The 19,773-nt window shown below is 34.3% G+C and overlaps 1 protein-coding gene across 3 annotated transcripts in view; it reads right to left on the reverse strand.

Annotated features, from left to right (window-relative positions):
* The window catches only part of LOC136031496 (protein N-terminal asparagine amidohydrolase-like), a 60,167-nt gene extending 41,571 nt beyond the window's left edge, over window positions 1-18,596 (reverse strand). Inside the window, exons 1-3 of one of the 3 annotated variants that reach the window (XM_065711154.1) lie at window positions 18,414-18,596; window positions 8,160-8,349; window positions 2,783-2,848 (exon numbers count right to left, since the gene is read on the reverse strand). In XM_065711154.1, coding sequence (XP_065567226.1) covers window positions 2,783-2,848; window positions 8,160-8,346 — 253 coding nt within the window. In that variant the 5' untranslated portion in view covers window positions 8,347-8,349; window positions 18,414-18,596. The remainder of the gene's footprint in view (window positions 1-2,782; window positions 2,849-8,159; window positions 8,350-18,413) is intronic. The other 2 variants (XM_065711172.1, XM_065711162.1) reach the window with 2 other exon arrangements.
* Window positions 18,597-19,773: the final 1,177 nt, after the last annotated feature.

Raw genomic sequence — 19,773 nt, forward strand, 5'->3', positions numbered from 1 at the left:
TAAATATTGAGAAATCTTAAGAAGGGAGGCGCATGCCCAAAGATCATTCCCCCGTCATAGAACATGTGTATTTTGCAACAAACAAATTGGAATGAAACAGATTTGAGATATTTCCGTTCACATCTTAATTTCGCCTAAAGGGGCAAGTGGTAAAAGAGAAAGTAGCTGTGAAAAAATTAAACAAAGAAACAGGCTACAACAAAAGGACGGTTATTTGAAACAAAAAATTTCATAAAAAATGACTTGGGATACCGCGCCCTCAGACCCATAAGCCTTACGCTCAAATTTCTTTTAATCCTTTCCTGAAAGTTCGCCTACACTAGGGTCCAGCAAATGCAACCACTTGGTATATAGAAGTTTCTTATTTACCTACCTTTCAAAATGTTTGAATTGAGGATACTATTATTTATTGCAAGTGCGGCTAAATGAACCATCATTTTTGAAGCCCTTAGATAAAAAAAAAACAATAAGAAGAATAGATTGCTCATGCGTCAGGACGTCGGATCTTGAAAAAGGAGACCAAAAGTCGAAAATCAACGCATTACGACCTGTGTTCCTTGTAAAACATGAAAATTTCCGAAAAGCATATGGCTGTACATTGCACCGAAAGGACAAGATATTTATATAATTAGATTGAAAAATTGGAAAATTTATCATCTTTTCTATGATTTCCGTCTATTCACAACGTGTTTCTCTAACCAACAGAAATTATAAAACAAGCCTCAAAATACAAATGGTTGGTCGATAAAGCTGAATCTCGGCTACTAAATGATAGCAATTTTATCCTGTTACACAGAAACATTGTAGAAAAATGACAGCAAAACATTGCATTAAGAGCCTAAACCTTTTTTGCTCTGTTTACAATTGTTTTGAATATTATATTCAGAGGTATTTCAGACCTAAGGGGGACTTCCACTCCCCCCAAACCCATTCTCCCATTGTCTAGGCAGTAAGAGGGGAGCTGTCCCCCTAAAGTGCTCATGTGCCGCGCTATACACTAATAAAGTTCTCCGAATTAAGGACGTTTGACAGTAAATTCAGTCACCTAGGCTGGTCCTCAGAAGGAGAAATTATGGGAGGTTTCAAAATGTGGACCAAAAACTTAACTTGTTGGTCCTTTACAACCTTTACAACAAAAAACCGAAAACTTCCCCCATAATGATTGATATGCAAAAATAACCTACAGTACAGCCGTCAATATTACTCTATAAACTGTTTATCATAAGCGTTCTTTTGTATGGATGTTTGGGTACTAATTCACAACAACACTGCAACATGGCATCTGAAATCGAAGGTTATGTACATGGTTCTTATGGAGTTCTAAAGACTTGGCATTTGTATGTATATTTAGGGACAATAACACAGCCATGCTGCAATATAACATCTGAAATCGAAGGTTATGTACATGGTTCTTATGGAGTTCTAAAGACTTGGCATTTGTCTGTATATTTAGGGACAATAACACAGCCATGCTGCAATATAACATCTGAAATCGAAGGTTATGTATATGGTTCTTATGGAGTTCTAAAGACTTGGCATTTGTATGTATATTTAGGGACAATTACACAGCCATGCTGCAATATAACATCTGAAATCGAAGGTTATGTACATGGTTCTTATGGAGTTCTAAAGACTTGGCATTTGTATGTATATTTAGGGACAATTACACAGCCATGCTGCAATATAACATCTGAAATCGAAGGTTATGTACATGGTTCTTATGGAGTTCTAAAGACTTGGCATTTGTGTGTATATTTAGGGACAATTACACAGCCATGCTGCAATATAACATCTGATTTCGAAGGTTATGTACATGGTTCTTATGGAGTTCTAAAGACTTGGCATTGGTATGTATATTTAGGGACAATTACACAGCCATGCTGCAATATAACATCTGAAATCGAAGGTTATGTACATGGTTCTTATGGAGTTCTAAAGACTTGGCATTTGTATGTATATTTAGGGACAATTACACAGCCATGCTGCAATATAATATCTGAAATCGAAGGTTATGTACATGGTTCTTATGGAGTTCTAAAGACTTGGCATTTGTATGTATATTTAGGGACAATTACACAGCCATGCTGCAATATAACATCTGAAATCGAAGGTTATGTACATTGTTCTTATGTAGTTCTAAATACTCGACATTTCTGCGATTTTCACATATCAGTTTTGGCCAATTTTGGACACAAAATAGAATACATTGACAGTTTTCTAAAGCATTATATCTTTTTAAACAAAAAAAAAAAAAACACTAGAAATTAAATTTTCGAATGACCCTACCATTGATATAAAAATGCTACTGATCCGATTACCCTTGGTGAAAAATATACATATATATATATATATATATATATATATATATATATATATATATATATATATATATATATATATATATATATATATATATATATACGTATATATATATATATATATATATATCTATATATATATATATATATATATATATATATATATATATATATATATATATATATATATATATATATATATATATATATAGAGAGAGAGAGAGAGAGGAGGCAGTAGGGCTATTGTACCATAGATACATGTTAAAAGGCATTTTTCGATATTCCGTTAATAAATGCGAAAACACATTCTGTGTTTTATCTATTATACATTATCAATTAAGCATCCAATTCTTAACATTTTTTTTCTACACTGAATGGATTTTTTATTACATTGATTTAAGAGAGTCTCGGGAAGAAATTCCAATCACCAGAAATTAGAATCACAAACGAGTTAAAATCTTTACCTGTATGCCGAAGAATCACAATTAAGCAAGTGGTACAATCATCCGAGCCAATGATCGATACATTCTCTACAAAGGAAAAAATAAGTCAATTTATTGCCAATTGTATACAAATTTTTGAGATAAATCTACCGACGAATGAAGACATAAAATAGAACATTGCCATGGTAAATCAACCAGGGTATTGTGCTAAAGCCAATAAATCAAATGTGTTTTGTTGAATGAAATTCCAGTTTCAGTTTTATTCATTGCATAATAAAACTTTACTTCAATAACTAATGGTACATGATATAAAACTTAACTTTTTTTCATTAAGATAGAAACAAAACAGCACTTCGATGTTTAATATTAGGATGTAAAATAAATCGTAAACGATTTTAATACCTTACCTAAAAACGGAGGAAAAGAATCTACAAATCGGTACGTAATATAAAAACCAGCAGCAGAGATGTCAGACGAAAGGCATAAAGAAGCAAAGGATATGAGGAACGAACCAAAAAAACTTTGGCCTTTTCACCCCAGCAGAAGGTCTCCTTACTATCCCTCCAAAAAAGTATTGAAAGATGCAACCGGATCCCTCAGCCATGAACCGAAACAGGTTAGACTTACAAAAACTAATTACAAAATTTATCGCAGATTTAATGGATCTCACCGACCGTTAAGTGAATTAGTGAACGTTTAGGAGTTTACCCCCAGAGGGAATTACATACATCCAAGAGTTTTTGTCGCCCAATTTTCTAATCTTCCTGGGTTATAATTGTCAAATTTATGTAAAGGGATGAAATTGTGTAAAAAAAAAAAAAAGAATTTTAGGCCAAAAATGTACATTTCAGTAAGATTTAACATGTGTTTAAAAGATAATTTTGGGGGAAACTCTTCGGCTGACTTAATGGATGAAGTTATCTGCCGATGTGGCATGATTGCTACCATTATTATAGTTATCTCTCTTGGCATCATGGACCCCAAGTTTTCGTCTTTTCAGTGGGGTTGGTATTTGCTAGGTGTCAAAGGAACCGGTTTCACGAAATTGTGCGAAGTATATCTTATAGATTCTTTATTTTAAACCATATCTTTTGTGTTTTGCCACATTTAGACCCTCTTAGAAAAGTGAAACTATCAATGAAATTACTTCAACTAATCCTTGGGGCTTGGCTTCAGTCTGTAAAACTATTTACATTTCTGATTTTGATCTGTCAGAAAAGCAAGTATTCATGGGTAGCAGAGGCATGCCAATTATGTGGGGGAAGGGGTAGGGGGTCATGGCCTTCCAATAAATTTAGTAAATTACCTAATTATTTGTATTCCATAGCTATTTTCTATTTTGAGTGTGTGCTATATTAAAGTAGTAATTAGCTATATGGACAAAAGCACAATAAACCCTTGGACAACTTCTAAAAGTTTTCCGAACTGTCATATGATAGAATGCAAAAAGAATGCACTCTTAACGACTTAATGAAATTAGATTGGAAATTTTGATGTTTTTGGAAATTATTCAGAAATCTATTGTATATATACCATATCCAAAACAGAAGGAACATTTTTTTTTGCTTCTTTCCGGGTCTTTGTGCTGACAAAAGATGGCTTAGAGAGGGGTCTATATATATATATATATATATATATATATATATATATATATATATATATATATATATATATATATATATATATATATATATAAAAGGTTCGTTAGGATACAAGAGGAGATTTTAGGAATAAGTTAGTACTTGCGATGCATTATGCATCGAAAATTTGGGGTTCCAGAAAAGCGATAAATTAGGAAGGGTGCTGCTAGGTTATCGTAAGAGTTGGTTAGATGTAAACGGAAACATTAAAAATTTATGTAGTTAGAGGATATTTAGAAATGTTTTTGATCAGACGTAGTAGAGTGGTGAATAAAGTGAGGTTCTGGGAACGTGCTGTGACGATGTCATGACTACGGCTACTTGAATCAGCAAATTCAGGAGCTCAAGGAAATGATTCTTCAAGTTCATGGTCGGAAACTATAGAATAATGGCGAAACTATAGAATAATGGACTGAGTATAGATAACTGAGGTGGCGAGTATGATAAAAAAATTTTGCGAGCAAGAAGCACGAGTATGGCAAGAGGTTTTTCTGATTCTCAGCGGTTACAAAGGAGACATGGGTGAAGGGATATTTTTAATGGGAATTTAAGAATGGAGGAGCTTGAGTTGAATTGAGTACAAACAATTTACTGCTTGAGGCAATAAAAAAAAAAATTGTTCTAGTTATTTTCAAAAAATGTTTCTTTTGATATATTTGGGCTATAAGGAAAAAGTGAAATTTGCTTAACTTCTTTCGTCAATTGTCTTCCGTTTCACTTTTCTTACGATGGTGTGACTTAAGATCTCACTTAGAGCCAGGGGTGTCATTAGGGGGGGGGGGGGGGTCGAGGGGGAACTTGCCCCCCAATAATTTGGAGAGAAAAATTATTAAATAGCCCTTGCCCCTTCTCCAGATATAGACCTCTCTTGCTCCCCCCAATAAAAATGCTGGAGCTTCACCCTGCGTAGAGATATAAAACATTATGATATGCCGAATGAAGGGAAGGACTTTGAGTCAAATAAAAATGTCAAAGCTCCTATAAACGAATTTCATCCTAACGCTACGGCCGTATCCAGGATTTTTTTTGGGGGGTGGGCACTAAAACTTTAAAAAACACATCAAAATTTGTTTATATGCATTTAGTTACGTTTTTAAAAGTCGAAAAAAAATTCGGGGCGGGGGGGGGGGGGTTCAGACCCCCCTAAGCCCTTCTGGATAGGGGCCTTGTTTGTGCACTTAAGAAAAAAATTTCTTGTTTGCTCTTTGGTAAAATCAAATATTTATTCGCTTGTTGCTTGGTTGTAATTTCCTTCTTGCAATATGGTCTAAGCCAGCACGATTGGGGTAATTTAATGAATATATGGTACGCAAAGCACATTTAGCAGAAGAGGGTAAAAACTTGAAAAATACAATTCTGGTTTTAAACTGTTATTAATATGCAGTGGTCGACTGAAGTAAAATTTTTCGACACCCAGGACATGGCACAAACTCAAAATTAAAACTCAATCAAAAGTTGGACTCCTAGTAAAAAAAAAAAAAAAAAAAAAATCAGATCTCTAGTTATTCTTGTATATGAGGAGGGTTCAATATATCTTGGGAACCAAATATAGTAAAAGAAAATGGAAAAATCGATCTAGTTTACTTTATTTAAAGGGGAGCTTTAATTCAAAGCATTTCAATTTTCTCAATAACGTTTCTGAATTAGCTTGGCAGAGTCAATGCTGTCTCAATTAGATATCTGGCTTGTTTGATGAAAAATAAAACATGCCAGATAACAATAGTAGGCTAATAATAATAATAACTTTAGTACTCTAAAAACCATAGGATCGCGTTAATATAATTTGAAAAATTCAATTCCCATTGACATAAACACTGCATACAACATAAACAAAAACCAGTTACACTCAGTTACAAAAATAAATTTCTATGTTGCATTGCTTGCCTAAGAAATCGCCCTAATCTTTCCACACTTATGAAACACTCATCCCTACATATATTTGCCAGCCATCTTTCATCAAACCTACAATCTCCATGCACTTTCCTTTTAACCTCACTCAATTCTCCACGCTCACCCATCGTATGAGCCACCGTCTTGTCCATTTCTCCTTGTATAGGGCAAAATTATGGTGTAAAAATTGCCCCCTTATCCCACTCCCCAAATGACACCCCCTGGCTCTATGTGAGGTATTTGGTCATACAACCGTAAGACAAGCGAAACGCAAGACGAATGACGAAAGAAGCTAAACAAGTTTCAATTTTTCCTTACATAAATGTGTAAAAAATGTATATATTTGATGAAAACTTATTAATAAATTGATGGAAGTTACGTATTGTTTGTATTTATTTATTTCGGAATTAAGGTTTTTGTAGATGATGGTTGCAATCGTAGTCTATGATGATGATCAACTTAAGCCAGAATTGAATAAGACAGCTTTGTGAAGGGATTCGTTTAGGAAATTAGACATAAGAAACAAAATATGAAACTTGACAATTTTGGGATTAACCACAATCGAAAGTCTTACGTTTTCAAAAGGAAGGGTCTTTCATTGGAAAAGCAATAAAAACTGGTATTGTCCAACACATTTTTCAACATGATTTTGTCATCGTGGTCCTGAGAATAAGCAAATCGTCATCTGCCGAGCCACGAATACCAACAAAATAATGGCATTTTATGGGAGAATCCAGGGAAACTTGTGGACCTGGGCTTCAAGGAATAAATAGCAGTATAAGAGTTAAGGAATAAATATCAGTTTATTTATGCTAAACTGACATTCCACGGTCATTGTTTTTTTTGTTTTTTTTTTGTTTTTTTTTTTTAGAAAAGTGCAAATATATTAGTAAAATGCATTAAAGTCTATATTATTATTAGCATAGAGACAATAAAATATCCTTGTATTTTGGCGTCAATTTAGGAGAGTGTAAATTTCATTCTAGGTTTTTATTTTATAGGATCATAAATACCGAGAGCCTCAGAGAGAAATTTATTCAAAAGAAAAACTTCTGTGTCCATTCCCGATCATGTGTGAAAGCTAAAAGTCAGTTTTTTTTTAACAGGTGAAAAACTGGAATATTTAACCAATATTCCTTACCAGAAAAAAGATGCGTTTATAGAGAAAAAATCCTGCTAGACCGAAATGCGCGTGCTAATGGATGAAAAATAAGTCTATCATTTCTCATTATAAATGATCATTCCCACAGGTATTTAATTTTACGTCAACAGCCACAATTTGTTCAATGAACAGTTCTAGTCAAATCATTGATTTTGTGTTGCAAGTACAGAGGAGAATGATAAAAGAACGCTTATGTTTAACTCTAAACAACGCTATGTTTAGCTGGTAAATATTGGCATAGATAACATTTTATGAACTTAGACTATATGGGCACTGCCTAAACGAACCTATCGCTGCCTGCAAGTGTCTAAGCCATGGTCGCTGATCTGAAAAAAAGTGAGGGTTATTTGCCACCACCAAGGACCCGAGCAATAGAAGGGGGGATACAAGAAGCCGACGAAGCCATCTTCTTTTTACCAGGGAAGTCCACCAAGTCACCCTTTTGGCAAATACTAAATAAATGTCTGGGTAATTGTGAAATACTGGTAGACACTTTATAGACAACAAAAACATATTTTTCTAAAATATTTTTCACTAAAAATATTGTAAGGGCTTGCCTCAGTCTAGGAGAAGTTCATGTAAATGTCTGACTAGAATTGCTGGTTAGCAGTATTGTTAGTATTCTAAATCTTTTTATTGATGGGGTAAAAAGAAGCCATCAATCTTATTGTTTTGAACGATGTCTTCTCGATTATATTGAACTTACTGTCATGAGAAACGGTTGAAGCAAATTCCCTCTGTCCAACGTAGATCAACCCATGAGAGCCAACCATTTTGCTCGGTATAACAGTAAACTGGGCAGCAGCATCTTTCAAGTTTGGTGCGCCAAGGAACAGAGACCTCGTATCGGGTGGTGCTTCTTCAACAGGCACACCACTTATGACTATGGGCATCTTCTTAAAAGAAAAACAAAAAAAAAACAAATGATTCATTGGTTTATTATTGTCTGGGTATCATAGGCTACGCAATAGTGCTGCCTTAGTAAAGAGTGGTGTGGGTAAGATACATTATTTACTTATTTATTTGTTTTTTACTTTTTTTCGAACAAGGCACATCGTATAAAAGAAGTTGTCATAGAAATTTCGAATGGAACTTGAAATTGAAGTTCCAGTGCCCTTTTTAAAGTCAAAAGTGATTGGAGAGCGACCAGCCACCTATAACACCCATTTCCTTCAGCGCAGTTTCTTTCTTCAGAAGAAAGCCATTTTCTTCAGCGTAGTTGAAAGGTCCAGTAATTATGTCATTGAGGATGACGAACCCCCACAGGCCTCATGTTGAAGTTTGTAAGTTATACCCCGAGGGATGTATGATTTATAGAGTTGATGGTCGTATAAGACAGGTTGTCCCGAGACAGGACAACATGGAGGGGACTGATAATGCTGTCAAATAGTTCTTTTTACGCTCGCCACCCTGCTGAGCAAGAGCGTAAAAATTGGTCGTATTAACTTCGTTTAGGGCTCATTGGATTTGAAATTAGAAGTTTTTTTGCCCTTTTCAAAAGTCAGAGTCATCAGAGTCCAACTAGCCCCCCCCCCTTCGCGTCCTATTTTCCTCAATTGCATCCAATAGAAATTTTGGGATAGCGGTTCATGTAAAACAGTCCAAATATCACATAACAAGGTCTTTGAGGTTGACACAACCCCCAGAGTTTGGCAGCAAGGGTTGCAAATTATGGCCCAGGAGCATGTAAGGTTTTTAAGGGGTGGTTGTGCGAACGCTACATGATAGGAGACTTGTTTGATTGGAAATTAAAAGATCTAATTCCCTTTTAAGATTCAAAGGCGAGTGAGGGTAACTAGCCCCCCCCCTTCCTGGCGCCCTATTTTTCCTACACGCATCTAATCAAAATTGTGAGATAGCAATTTTGTTCGAAATAGTCCGAAGAGCATACAACAATGCCATCATGGTGAAAACAACCCCCCAAAGCACAGGAACAAGGGTTGTAAATTTAACCCCAGATCATATAATATTTTTCTGAAACGGTCGATTTTATAAACTTCGGATTGGATGGGGATCATTTGATAAGAAATCGGAAGTTCTATTATCCCTTTTACGAGCCATAAATGAATGGAGGGCAGCCAGCCCCTCCCCAAAAGCCTATCATTCCCAAAACACATCCAAACAAAATTTTAGGAGAATTGTTTTGTTCAGCATTGTTGAAAGGTCCAGTATTTATAGCTTTGGAAATCTCAACCTCCCCACAGTCCTCAGAATAAGCAATGCAAGTTAGGCAATTCGTTCTTTGGTTACACATAGTATATGTTATTAAAAAAGGTTTGCGTGTTCGAAATTTTGTTTCCAAAAAGAGCAGGGCATTCAGGGTAGCCTTTCAGAGAACGTTGAGAGGAGTTTTGAATTCAATTAAAAAACTCTATGTATATACGCATTTTCAAAAGAGTGTAACTCAGAAATGCCTTGGTACATTAATTTGGAACTCTGAGGAAATGATAAGAGAGATAATCAAAAAGGCAATATTTGCATGCAACCACTATTACTACAACTACCACCACTACTACAGCTACCACCACTACTACTACTATTACTACCGCACTATTCTGTTTACAATATTGAGGGGATATTTTAATTAAATAAATAGATGCTATGTGCATGTACATTATCAAAAGAGCTTATTTCCACAATTTATTTGGGCATTAAGTTGGAACAATACGGGGAAGATCTGACCAAAAGGCAATATGTGCACGCTACTACTAAAATTACTGTCACTGCTGTATTAACTATTACTTCTATTGCAGCTACTTGTAAAGGCAATAGATTAATGCTATTGTTGTTACCAGTACTACCGCTATTATTATTAATACTACTGCTAGTAATACCAATAATACGACTCTGACTACTATGAAAACTATGCCTAAGGGTATGAAGGGAAAACTTTCAATGAATTTGGAGGAAGGAAAATAAACTTAATTATAACGCGCAATCTATATGCAGGTTGTCAAAAGGACGTAACAGCAATATCTTAGGAGCAGTTTGGTGTTAAGTTGAAACTAACAGGGCTTGTTGTGGGGGATGTTGGACTAACCAAAAGAAAATATTTGGATTCTAATGCTATTGCTTCTACTCATACAACTACTACTGCTATTATTATTCCTACTACTACTACTACTACAACTGCCGTTAAAGCTACTACTATCAATTCTTCCGCTACTACTAAAATAAATAAAAAAATGCTGTTAAAATAAATCGGAATATCCTATGCCCTCACAGGATGTGAAGATGACGTATCAGAAATGTTTCGGGAACGGCTGACGGTATTAAGTTTAAACTTTCAGCGTATGTTGAAGGGAGTGTTGAAGAAATTAAAGGTATTATGCATATACTGCTGCTAATCCAGCTACAGCTATTGCTACTACCCAAACTAAGAGTATTAAGGTGAAGCTTTCAAGGAATACGTAGACAGATGTTGAACAAAATCACACAGTTCTAATGATTTAAAAGTCAAAAGAGATTGGAGGTTAAGCAACCCTCCTCCAAGGCCGATTAATTTACCAAACACATCCGGGAAAAATTTGGAAGCAGCTATTTTGGTCGGCATAGTAGAACGCTCCATAAACTATGTCTCTCGGGATACTGGTTATGTCACACCTACCCCCCCCCCAATTATGTAATTGGCCCATTATGCTTTAAAGCTGAATGTGGCTTAAAAACAAAATCAAAAGGCACTGTGTGCATGGTTGCCAACAGGACACTCAGCAATATATCGTGAACCACTGAGGGTATTAAGTTGAAAGTTTCAGGGCTACTACTATTACTGCTTCTACTCTTACAATTTAAATAAAGCAAAAGAGAGTAAGCGTATCCAGGTTGTCAAAGAGCATAGATAGAATTTTTTTTGGAATTTTATTATGTTTAATTTTTCTAGTCAACTTGAGGAGGTATAAAATTAAATTAAGCAATACTGTTTGTGTCTATATTAAATATTGGCGTAAAAGTTTCTCCGATATACAAATAGCAAGCCTAACTATATATTCTTATAGAAAAAAACCGGAAAGATATAGGATATTGTTTCTTTACCACGAAAAAGACTATATTAATAAAAAACGAAATGAAATTAATTTAAAGATTTTTGCAAAAAAATGAAAGAGAAAATTTTGACAAAAATTGAACTAAAATTAAACCAAAAAATGAGCAGAAATAAAGACAAATAATCTTACAAGCTTAAAACTATCACAAATCACCATCAATAAATAAATCAGACCCCAAGAACAGAAATTACAATAAATAACCAAGTCAAACTCAAATCGAGAAACAATTAAAATGAGTAGGGCTAACATCCTCCATGCCTCCTCAAGACCAGAAAAACTGTACTTTATAGAAAACAAAATAAATTCTAAATGTTTTTAGTTTTTCGATTTTAATGATAAAAATATTGAAAAATTAAGGAATAATTATCAATGTAAAAATTACGGAATAAATATCAGCATATTTATGCTAAACTGACATTCCAAGGTCATTGTTTTTCTTTTTTTTTATTAAAGAGCAAATACATTAGTGAAATGCATTAAAGTGCATAGTTTATTAGCATAGACACATTAAAATATCCTTTTATTTTGACGTCAATTTAGGAAAGTGTAGATTCCATCCTAGGTTTTTAATTTATTAGATCATAAATACCGACTGCCTCAGAGAGAAATTTATTCAAAAGGCTCAATCAATCAGATGCAGTTTGGATAAAAACAAATAAAACTACACAATCAAATTTTCTCAATGGCTTTCCACCCAAGTGTTGCCCTTCAAAATGCAAAACATTCAGCCTATTTTGATCCATTTCAGATTAGAATACACAAGATGCCACATACGACTTTGTAAAAATCATATAATACAGTAGAAGCCGTATAATGTACTATAGGTAAATACTGTATATCAAGCGACCACTAAATAGCCTTTATTACCATCATTACAGTCTAAGATAATCTAATACTCCCTAATACAGTCTACTACAGTCTGATACCACAATTAAAGTCTAATAAAATTTAGCATTTGAATTGAAAGATTTCCCTTCCAGTGGTTTGACTACTCCGGAATTCTAGGGGGCTCTCTCAGGACAGAAGTTTTGTCCTGAAGTTTTTCAGGACACCGGGAAATTTTTCCAAAGGAAAATGACTTAATCTCGAAAAATTAATGATAGCGAAAACCGATAGGTCGTATTTAAGGTTATGATCGCGCATTCACAAACATTAACTTTTAGAAAAATTCCAGGGAACCCAATTCCTTTTGGAAAAATCAAGGAAACTCCTAAGAAAGGTAATAGTGAAGCCATCATTCCTGACATGTATCCTGCATTTCTACATTAGCAGTGACTCCAATGCCGTATCAAGGGAGTGAGGAATGAAGATTTTTTGAACCCCCCCCAAAAAATTTTTTTGTCCGTCTCGTAAAAACGTAATGAAAATGGGTACTTAGGCTATGTGTTATATAACCAACACTCAAGAAGTGAAGTTAGGTTATTCTTGATGAAAAATGCCAAAACAAAGTGAAAATATAATACTTTAGAAACAAATTTAGGCTATATATTTACACATTAGGGGTGAGGAGGTGAGGATAATCTAACCTCCCCTCTAATGTGCAAATATATATCCCAAATCCTATAATTCCTATGAATTCTGTTACCCGCCGCTTGTTTTCCACTAAACACAAGCGAATTGTTTCTTAATATAGACAGATAAAACCGCTTTGTTTTCAAGTTTTACACAGCGTAAACTTGAGTGTCGTTGATATAATACACAAGTACCCAAAAATGAATATACCGTATATACCGTATGAATATAACACCCCCCCCCCCTACCCGAAAAAATCCTCAATATGACCCTGAGTGTCTCTCTGTAAATCCTCCCCACCGCCCTACATGTATGTGTATACCGTTTGGAGTCACACACCTTTCAAAGCAAAAAGACTATTGAACCACAGTCCAAAAATTAAGCACCTCTGATATTAAGCACCTCTGAATTGATATTGGTTTTCCAGCACAACTTTCGGTTTTTGAGAAATTAGACCTTTTTGATTAATCCAAAATGAAATATTCAAAATGCAAAATCTAAAACTATGTCCGCTTTTGCCCCTTACAGAAATAGTGAAACAAAATGGAGCTTTTAATATATAAAGTGATTTTATCGTATTTCTCGAGGCATAGAAAAATCCTTTGAACCTGAAACCTATTTTTCTGGTTTTTCGTTCTCGTATGAAATGTATATTGTGCAAGATAACTTCTTTTGAGTTAGCATACAATATAAGAATGCGAGTTATTCTGCTTGGAAAACATGGAGGGAGCATATTGCCTGTTAATCCTATATTTGTAACATCAAATTTGAAAATGCTGCCCAGAAGGGTGTCGATTCCAACCTTTTTACGATTTTCACAACATAATAATATAGTACCAGGGGATCGAACTTTGATTTAGCGTTTATTTTCTACATCCTCCTTAAGAATTTTTCTTTTCATAATCAGTTGTTTTTTTTAACGTAGATTTGTGTTTCCAGTAAACCACTGAATATCTCGGAAAGCATATTTTATGATACTTATTAATTATACGGTTATTATAACCGTAATAAATAATAACTAAAAATAACCGTATAAATGTTAATTATAAAATTTCATTCTGTAAGATCTGACAAAAACCGGTTTACCTCTCCGCAATCGGTTTTGGTTTGCTTATTTTTGAGTGAGAAAAACTGTGATGTAGGTATATTTTAATAAAATATTAAATATAAAGAGGAGGTGTAATGCTTTTGGTCACTCGGGTCGCTGCAACTGAAGACTGTACTAGCCCAGCGGTCAACTGCCTGAAGTGAATCTTTCTCGGGGATCCTTAACACTCGTTAAGGAGAGCCCGCCGGTTTCAAAACACCCAGTACTAGCAGCCGCAAGCGTTATATTGGCAACATCACACTCGAGCCCTAATGCCTAGGCAAGTATGCGCTGGTCCTGACCGAGTTCAAACTAAGGAAATCCAAGATTCTCTCTCAACTACTGTAATTAACCGAAAATGCAGGGCAAGCACGAGACAACCAATAACACATATAAAAAACGCCTAACAAAACCTAAAAAACCTAAACCACACTTACTTAAGACTTATGCTATATCCTTTTGATTGCAATATAGTTAGAAGACAAATGACTTAAAACCAAGAGAGCCAAGGCTAGAAATCTTTACTTTTAATACTTTTCCAAAAAAAAAAAAAAAATCCATCCAGCTACTTTTCTGTGGTTAACTGACGTGCGCCGAACCGGCTAAAACTTAATAAAGATTTTCAAATGGGATTTGATTGGATTTTTGAAAAGAAATAATTTTTTAACATTTAATCAACAATAGTTTATATTCATTTAGTCAAACTTATTACAGGGGTTAGGGGTTAGGATAGGTTGAGTTAGGCATTTAATACAATGCGTTACGCGTTGCATGTTTGCCACAATTCAATGTCGTAGTTTCAAGGCCGTATCCAGGGGGTTTGGGAGTTTGACCCCCCTCCCCGCACACAAATGTTTTGTGCGGGGGATGTTTTTGTCGACTCGTAAAAACGCAACAAAGATGAATATAAACACATTTTCGATGCGTTTTCTGACTTTTTTTGCAAATCCTCCTCGCCGAAATAATCCCGGATACGGCTAAGTGGTTTCCATAATCTTGTTTTTAAATTATTATATCTTCATTATTATTTGGTATATTTCTTTAGGATTAACCTAATTTCATTTCTTGGGTTTGTTCGGTATAATTAACGAGTATCTATAAGAGAATATTAAATTTTAATCTTTATCACGCTTTGACAGGGGGCAAAAATTGGGCGAGGAAAGGGATAGGGTAATTACCACCAAGATTTTCCTTCCAAGATTTTGAAAAATATATCTTTTTGATATATCCGTTAAAAATAGAGGAAACAACAGAATTGCCCACTCCTTTGATTTAAAAATGCGTCTTGCCTCCTTCACATTCTCATGAATCGGCCACCCGTGGGTACTAATACTTTAAAAGTAAAAAAAAAAAAAAATAGATCCCATCCCTTTATTAACGAATTTATATTTTCGAATTCTTGTTTGGATCTCACACAGGTTACTGAGGAGTGGAGAGGGGCAGATTAAAAAAAATAAACCATCTTTAGTATTTTCATTGAGAAATTGAACAAACAAAAATACTTCCCTTCAAGATTTTGACAAATACCTTTGTCGTATTTTTATTCTTTTTTTCTTCATTGGAAAGTTTCTCCCTTTTCCCTTCATTTTGAAGAATTGAGAAAACTGATTCCACATCCATCCAAGAGGTTTTTGTTCTATACAATTAAAACTCCCTGAATTTAAAGACATTAAACTGGAACAGGTTTCCAAATTACTGATATTTAACTCTATAGTCAATACACTTTAAAATAAAGTCTTCCTAGCATGCAATCCATAATTATGAGAAGCTCCAAAACTGATAATCAAAGCAAGAAAGAAGCGCCGAGATTAAAAATTGAATTCTCTGCGAAAATTACAACCATAAGGTATAGACATCAATTTCCCAAGAATAGAACCGACCAGCCTCCTGGCATAACTGACTTCCTTTTGTCCAATTCCCACAGAATGGCCCCCCAATAATTTATCTACAATGGGCATTACGATTGCAAAGGGGATTCTCGCTTGGCTGACATTTTAGATAAGCTGATTCTATTATTTAATCGGGTTTTCAAAATAAGTAAAAGATTGATTTTGAGATGAAATTACTTTGAATACTTTGAAAATACAAAAAATAAGACTTTTGATGGGTATTATGAAGTTTCAGCTTCGTCATCTACAATTTTGTGTTTGTGCGTGAAAAAAAAAAAAGAATTCCTGAGGGGAGATACGTTGCAATTGCAACTAGTAGAAATGTAGCCAATTCAAATCATTTTTTCAATTCATTTCGTTAATACTATAAAATCTAACTCTAATGCAACCATATACAACATAAGTGACGTTAAATATAAATATTAAGAATTTTTTATCGCCATCAAATGGAGGAAGAGATCTAGCAACTCTTCCCAGTTAAGTGTGAAAGAGTTTGTAGTGACAAAGATGGCGAATGAAAATATTAAATGGAAATTCAGCACATGGCAGGAACAAAAATTATTTGCAGCAGTTTTCCGGTTTTTTTTTGTTTTATTATGGAAGGCTATCGTGATATGAAAGGGCGGGAGCAGTAAACTTCTTTTGGTATAAAAATAGTATATTCTCCATTAAAAAAATTACAACATTAAGTTTTTAAAAAATCTTGTCTTCCTCGAAAATGCAATGTTCCTCTCCAAGAATCAGTCAGAAACAGGTTTTATTTATTTTTCTCTCTCTAATGGAACACACTGGCTTTCTGTTAATTATTAAAACGAAAAAAATGTAATAATGGGTAGGCTATAGCTATCAATCAAGACAGTAACAAAATATTGAAAAAGTATACACATTAAAAATAGCCCTGATAATTTGGTTTCACGTCTGGAAACCTTTAACAACGAATAAAAAAGAAGAACTTGTTTAAATAATCAGGACATATACAAGAATATACCATAAAGAGATTGGAAAATGCTGACACGACAGAAACTTCTTTCTCTTTTTTTTTGTTGCGTAATGTTTTTCATCTCTTTGTCATTTCCATGAATGTCTAAACCCTTTAGTCTAGTTTTTCTCTCATAAGGCTTTCCGTTTGAAAATATAGAAAACGGATGTAAAGTTTTAAGTAAGACAGGGGCCAGAAAAAATTAAGTGTGTAAATAAAAAAATTTGAGATTATATTTTTCGTAAAAATGAGATTATTTATTTTGCGTAGATTTTTTCACCATCAACGACTCGCAGCGGCAATATTAACCCAAACAAAACTCGTCACTAGCCCGTGCATGACGACCTGGGGAAGACTGACGGGGCTGTCAACTAATCCCCTCTACGCAGGCGACCCTGCTATTAATTTGTTTACTCGTTTGAAATTTTCTATAAACAATAAGCAAGTCGAAGTCAGATTGTGTGGTATCCGAGAAGATAGGACTAATTCCTCTCGCTGTGTTACATTTAATTATTGATTAGTAACTACCGTTTTTTTTTTCAACAACAAATCGCATCCCCCATGCAAAGATGTCAAATTTGAAATTGCCACCCTGAATTGTATTTCAAAATATATTTGCGTCGTCGGAACAACCAGTATATTTTTGCAATTCTGTGTCAAGTACGTAAACTTTAATCACCACGACCACTTAATATTTGTACGTAGGAGTATATATGTACTTCTTCAGTTTGATGTACAAATAAGTCTAAGAAGAGAAACGGTAATTAGTTTGAGGGCAAAATTTCACAAAGATGGCTATTAGACCCTTTTTGGAAATCAGAATGCCATTTTGTGGTCGTCCTGGAGCCCATTCTATCCCCTCACCCAAAGTTTGCGCTAATCTTGATAATACATCTCTTGGAACGGGTTTAAGGATTTGAAGGTATTCAGAGTCTTCCCCATAATTTTCTTATTTTGACGGATAATTCTCGTAATTGCCTTAGTTCAAAGACTTTTATTAAGAATGTAGGTATGCAACTCCTCATAAGCTCGAAAACTTATAGTGCCTCATAACTCAGACTTCTAGGACTGGATCCACTTGCTAAATTTAGGGCTTGATAAGGAATTTCAAATTTCTTGCGTAACCTCTTCTCTACTTATAAGGCAAGACATATTTTGTTAAGAACGATGCAAAGATTTTGCAATTTTGAAGAAAGTACAAAATTCAATTTTCACTCATTATCTACTTCTCTCAGACTGCAGACTCCGGAAATTTGTTTTGTTAATTAATCATTAACGACGTGAAAAAAAGAGTCAGCAAGAAATTTAGAATATTAATTTTCACACCCCCCCCCCCTTTTAATGGAATGCCCCTCTCGAAGAATTAATTCATGAGGATGTGTCTGTCCCAGAATCACCCAACTCAAAGCACAAAACTATCACTATTTCGAGTATCAAGATAACCACTAACCTTTAGTTAAAGAAGATCCTTGCTTGAATATTTACTTTCTACCCCTTTTTGACACTTTATATATGATTTTCCTCAGCCTTCTAAAAATCGACATAACATCAAGAACTGTACTATCTTTAAGCAATTTCAACACTATCGTGCTCTGTCAAGCAATTGAGTTCTTCATCTCTTATTGGCGCTCTTGAGATGAAGCAGGAGGATGCGCTAATAATCCGCTACAACTTCTCCCAATCATCGTCAACCGTGTTTCAACAAGTAATCTTACGAAAACAGTGCAAAATCAATCATTTAGAGAGATGATACTTGTGTATTATACCGAACACACTCAAGAAGTGAAGTTAACTTATTCATAATGAAATATACCAAAATCTGATGAAAATATAATACTTTAGTAGCAAAATTATGGAAAATGCAACTGAGAACTATGGAAAACAGGTCACCCAGAACGAATTATATTAAATACCTAACCACTTCTACGCATTAAATATTTAATTAAAATATAGCTGCATAGTAGTTCATTTCACTCAGGCTAATTCAGGCTAAATTCACACAACTTGAGTTAACCACAGATACATAATGCAACTTCAATATTACTTCAAAATTTCTCACCTTCTCAATACCAACCGATTACAAAATATAGTTATATTTTTGTATAGGGGTTGCATATATTTGTCCATAAAATTGTCTAAATTGCCATATATACTGCTGAGGATTTTTATACTTATTTTGATACATGTCATCCAATCAAATTTCCACAATTAGTTGTTTATAAATCAAAATTTTTACACGACAGTTCTCTTACTTAATCCTAAATCTGAGTCAAATTTCAAACTGTTACTTTTTTGCTCAGCAGACATACCGACATTTAAACTTTGAATTGAATATCCGAAAATCTCAAGATTAAAAGAAATGATTTAAAAATTACCACAGCTTGAAACCATGATAATTTAAATCACCAATCTATACCAATCAAATATAAAAATAAGAAACATATAATTATTTGTTTTTTAAGGAGTATTTCGACTCATATACTTAGTTTGAAGTACATACCTACATGCATCTTTATTAGAATTCATATTATTCTGACGATTTTGGTCTTTATTCGAATATTTCAGGATGAATAAGAGAGGAAATACTAACGAAGGGCTCTAAACTGACAAGACTCTAGCCTGACAGGCTTAGCCATTATAAGCATTTTTCTTGTTACACCCCTATAAGAACTAGCATTTAATGTTAAATATATCTTTTGCGAATATACAAGTTGTATCTTTATCCTCATTTCTTACTCTTCATTACTATTATAGTTATTAAGCGATGCCACAAACTTAGGGGACATACTAAATGGTTTGACCAATAAAAA

Source organism: Artemia franciscana, chromosome 1, assembly GCF_032884065.1.
Source record: "Artemia franciscana chromosome 1, ASM3288406v1, whole genome shotgun sequence".
Classification (NCBI taxonomy): domain Eukaryota; kingdom Metazoa; phylum Arthropoda; class Branchiopoda; order Anostraca; family Artemiidae; genus Artemia; species Artemia franciscana.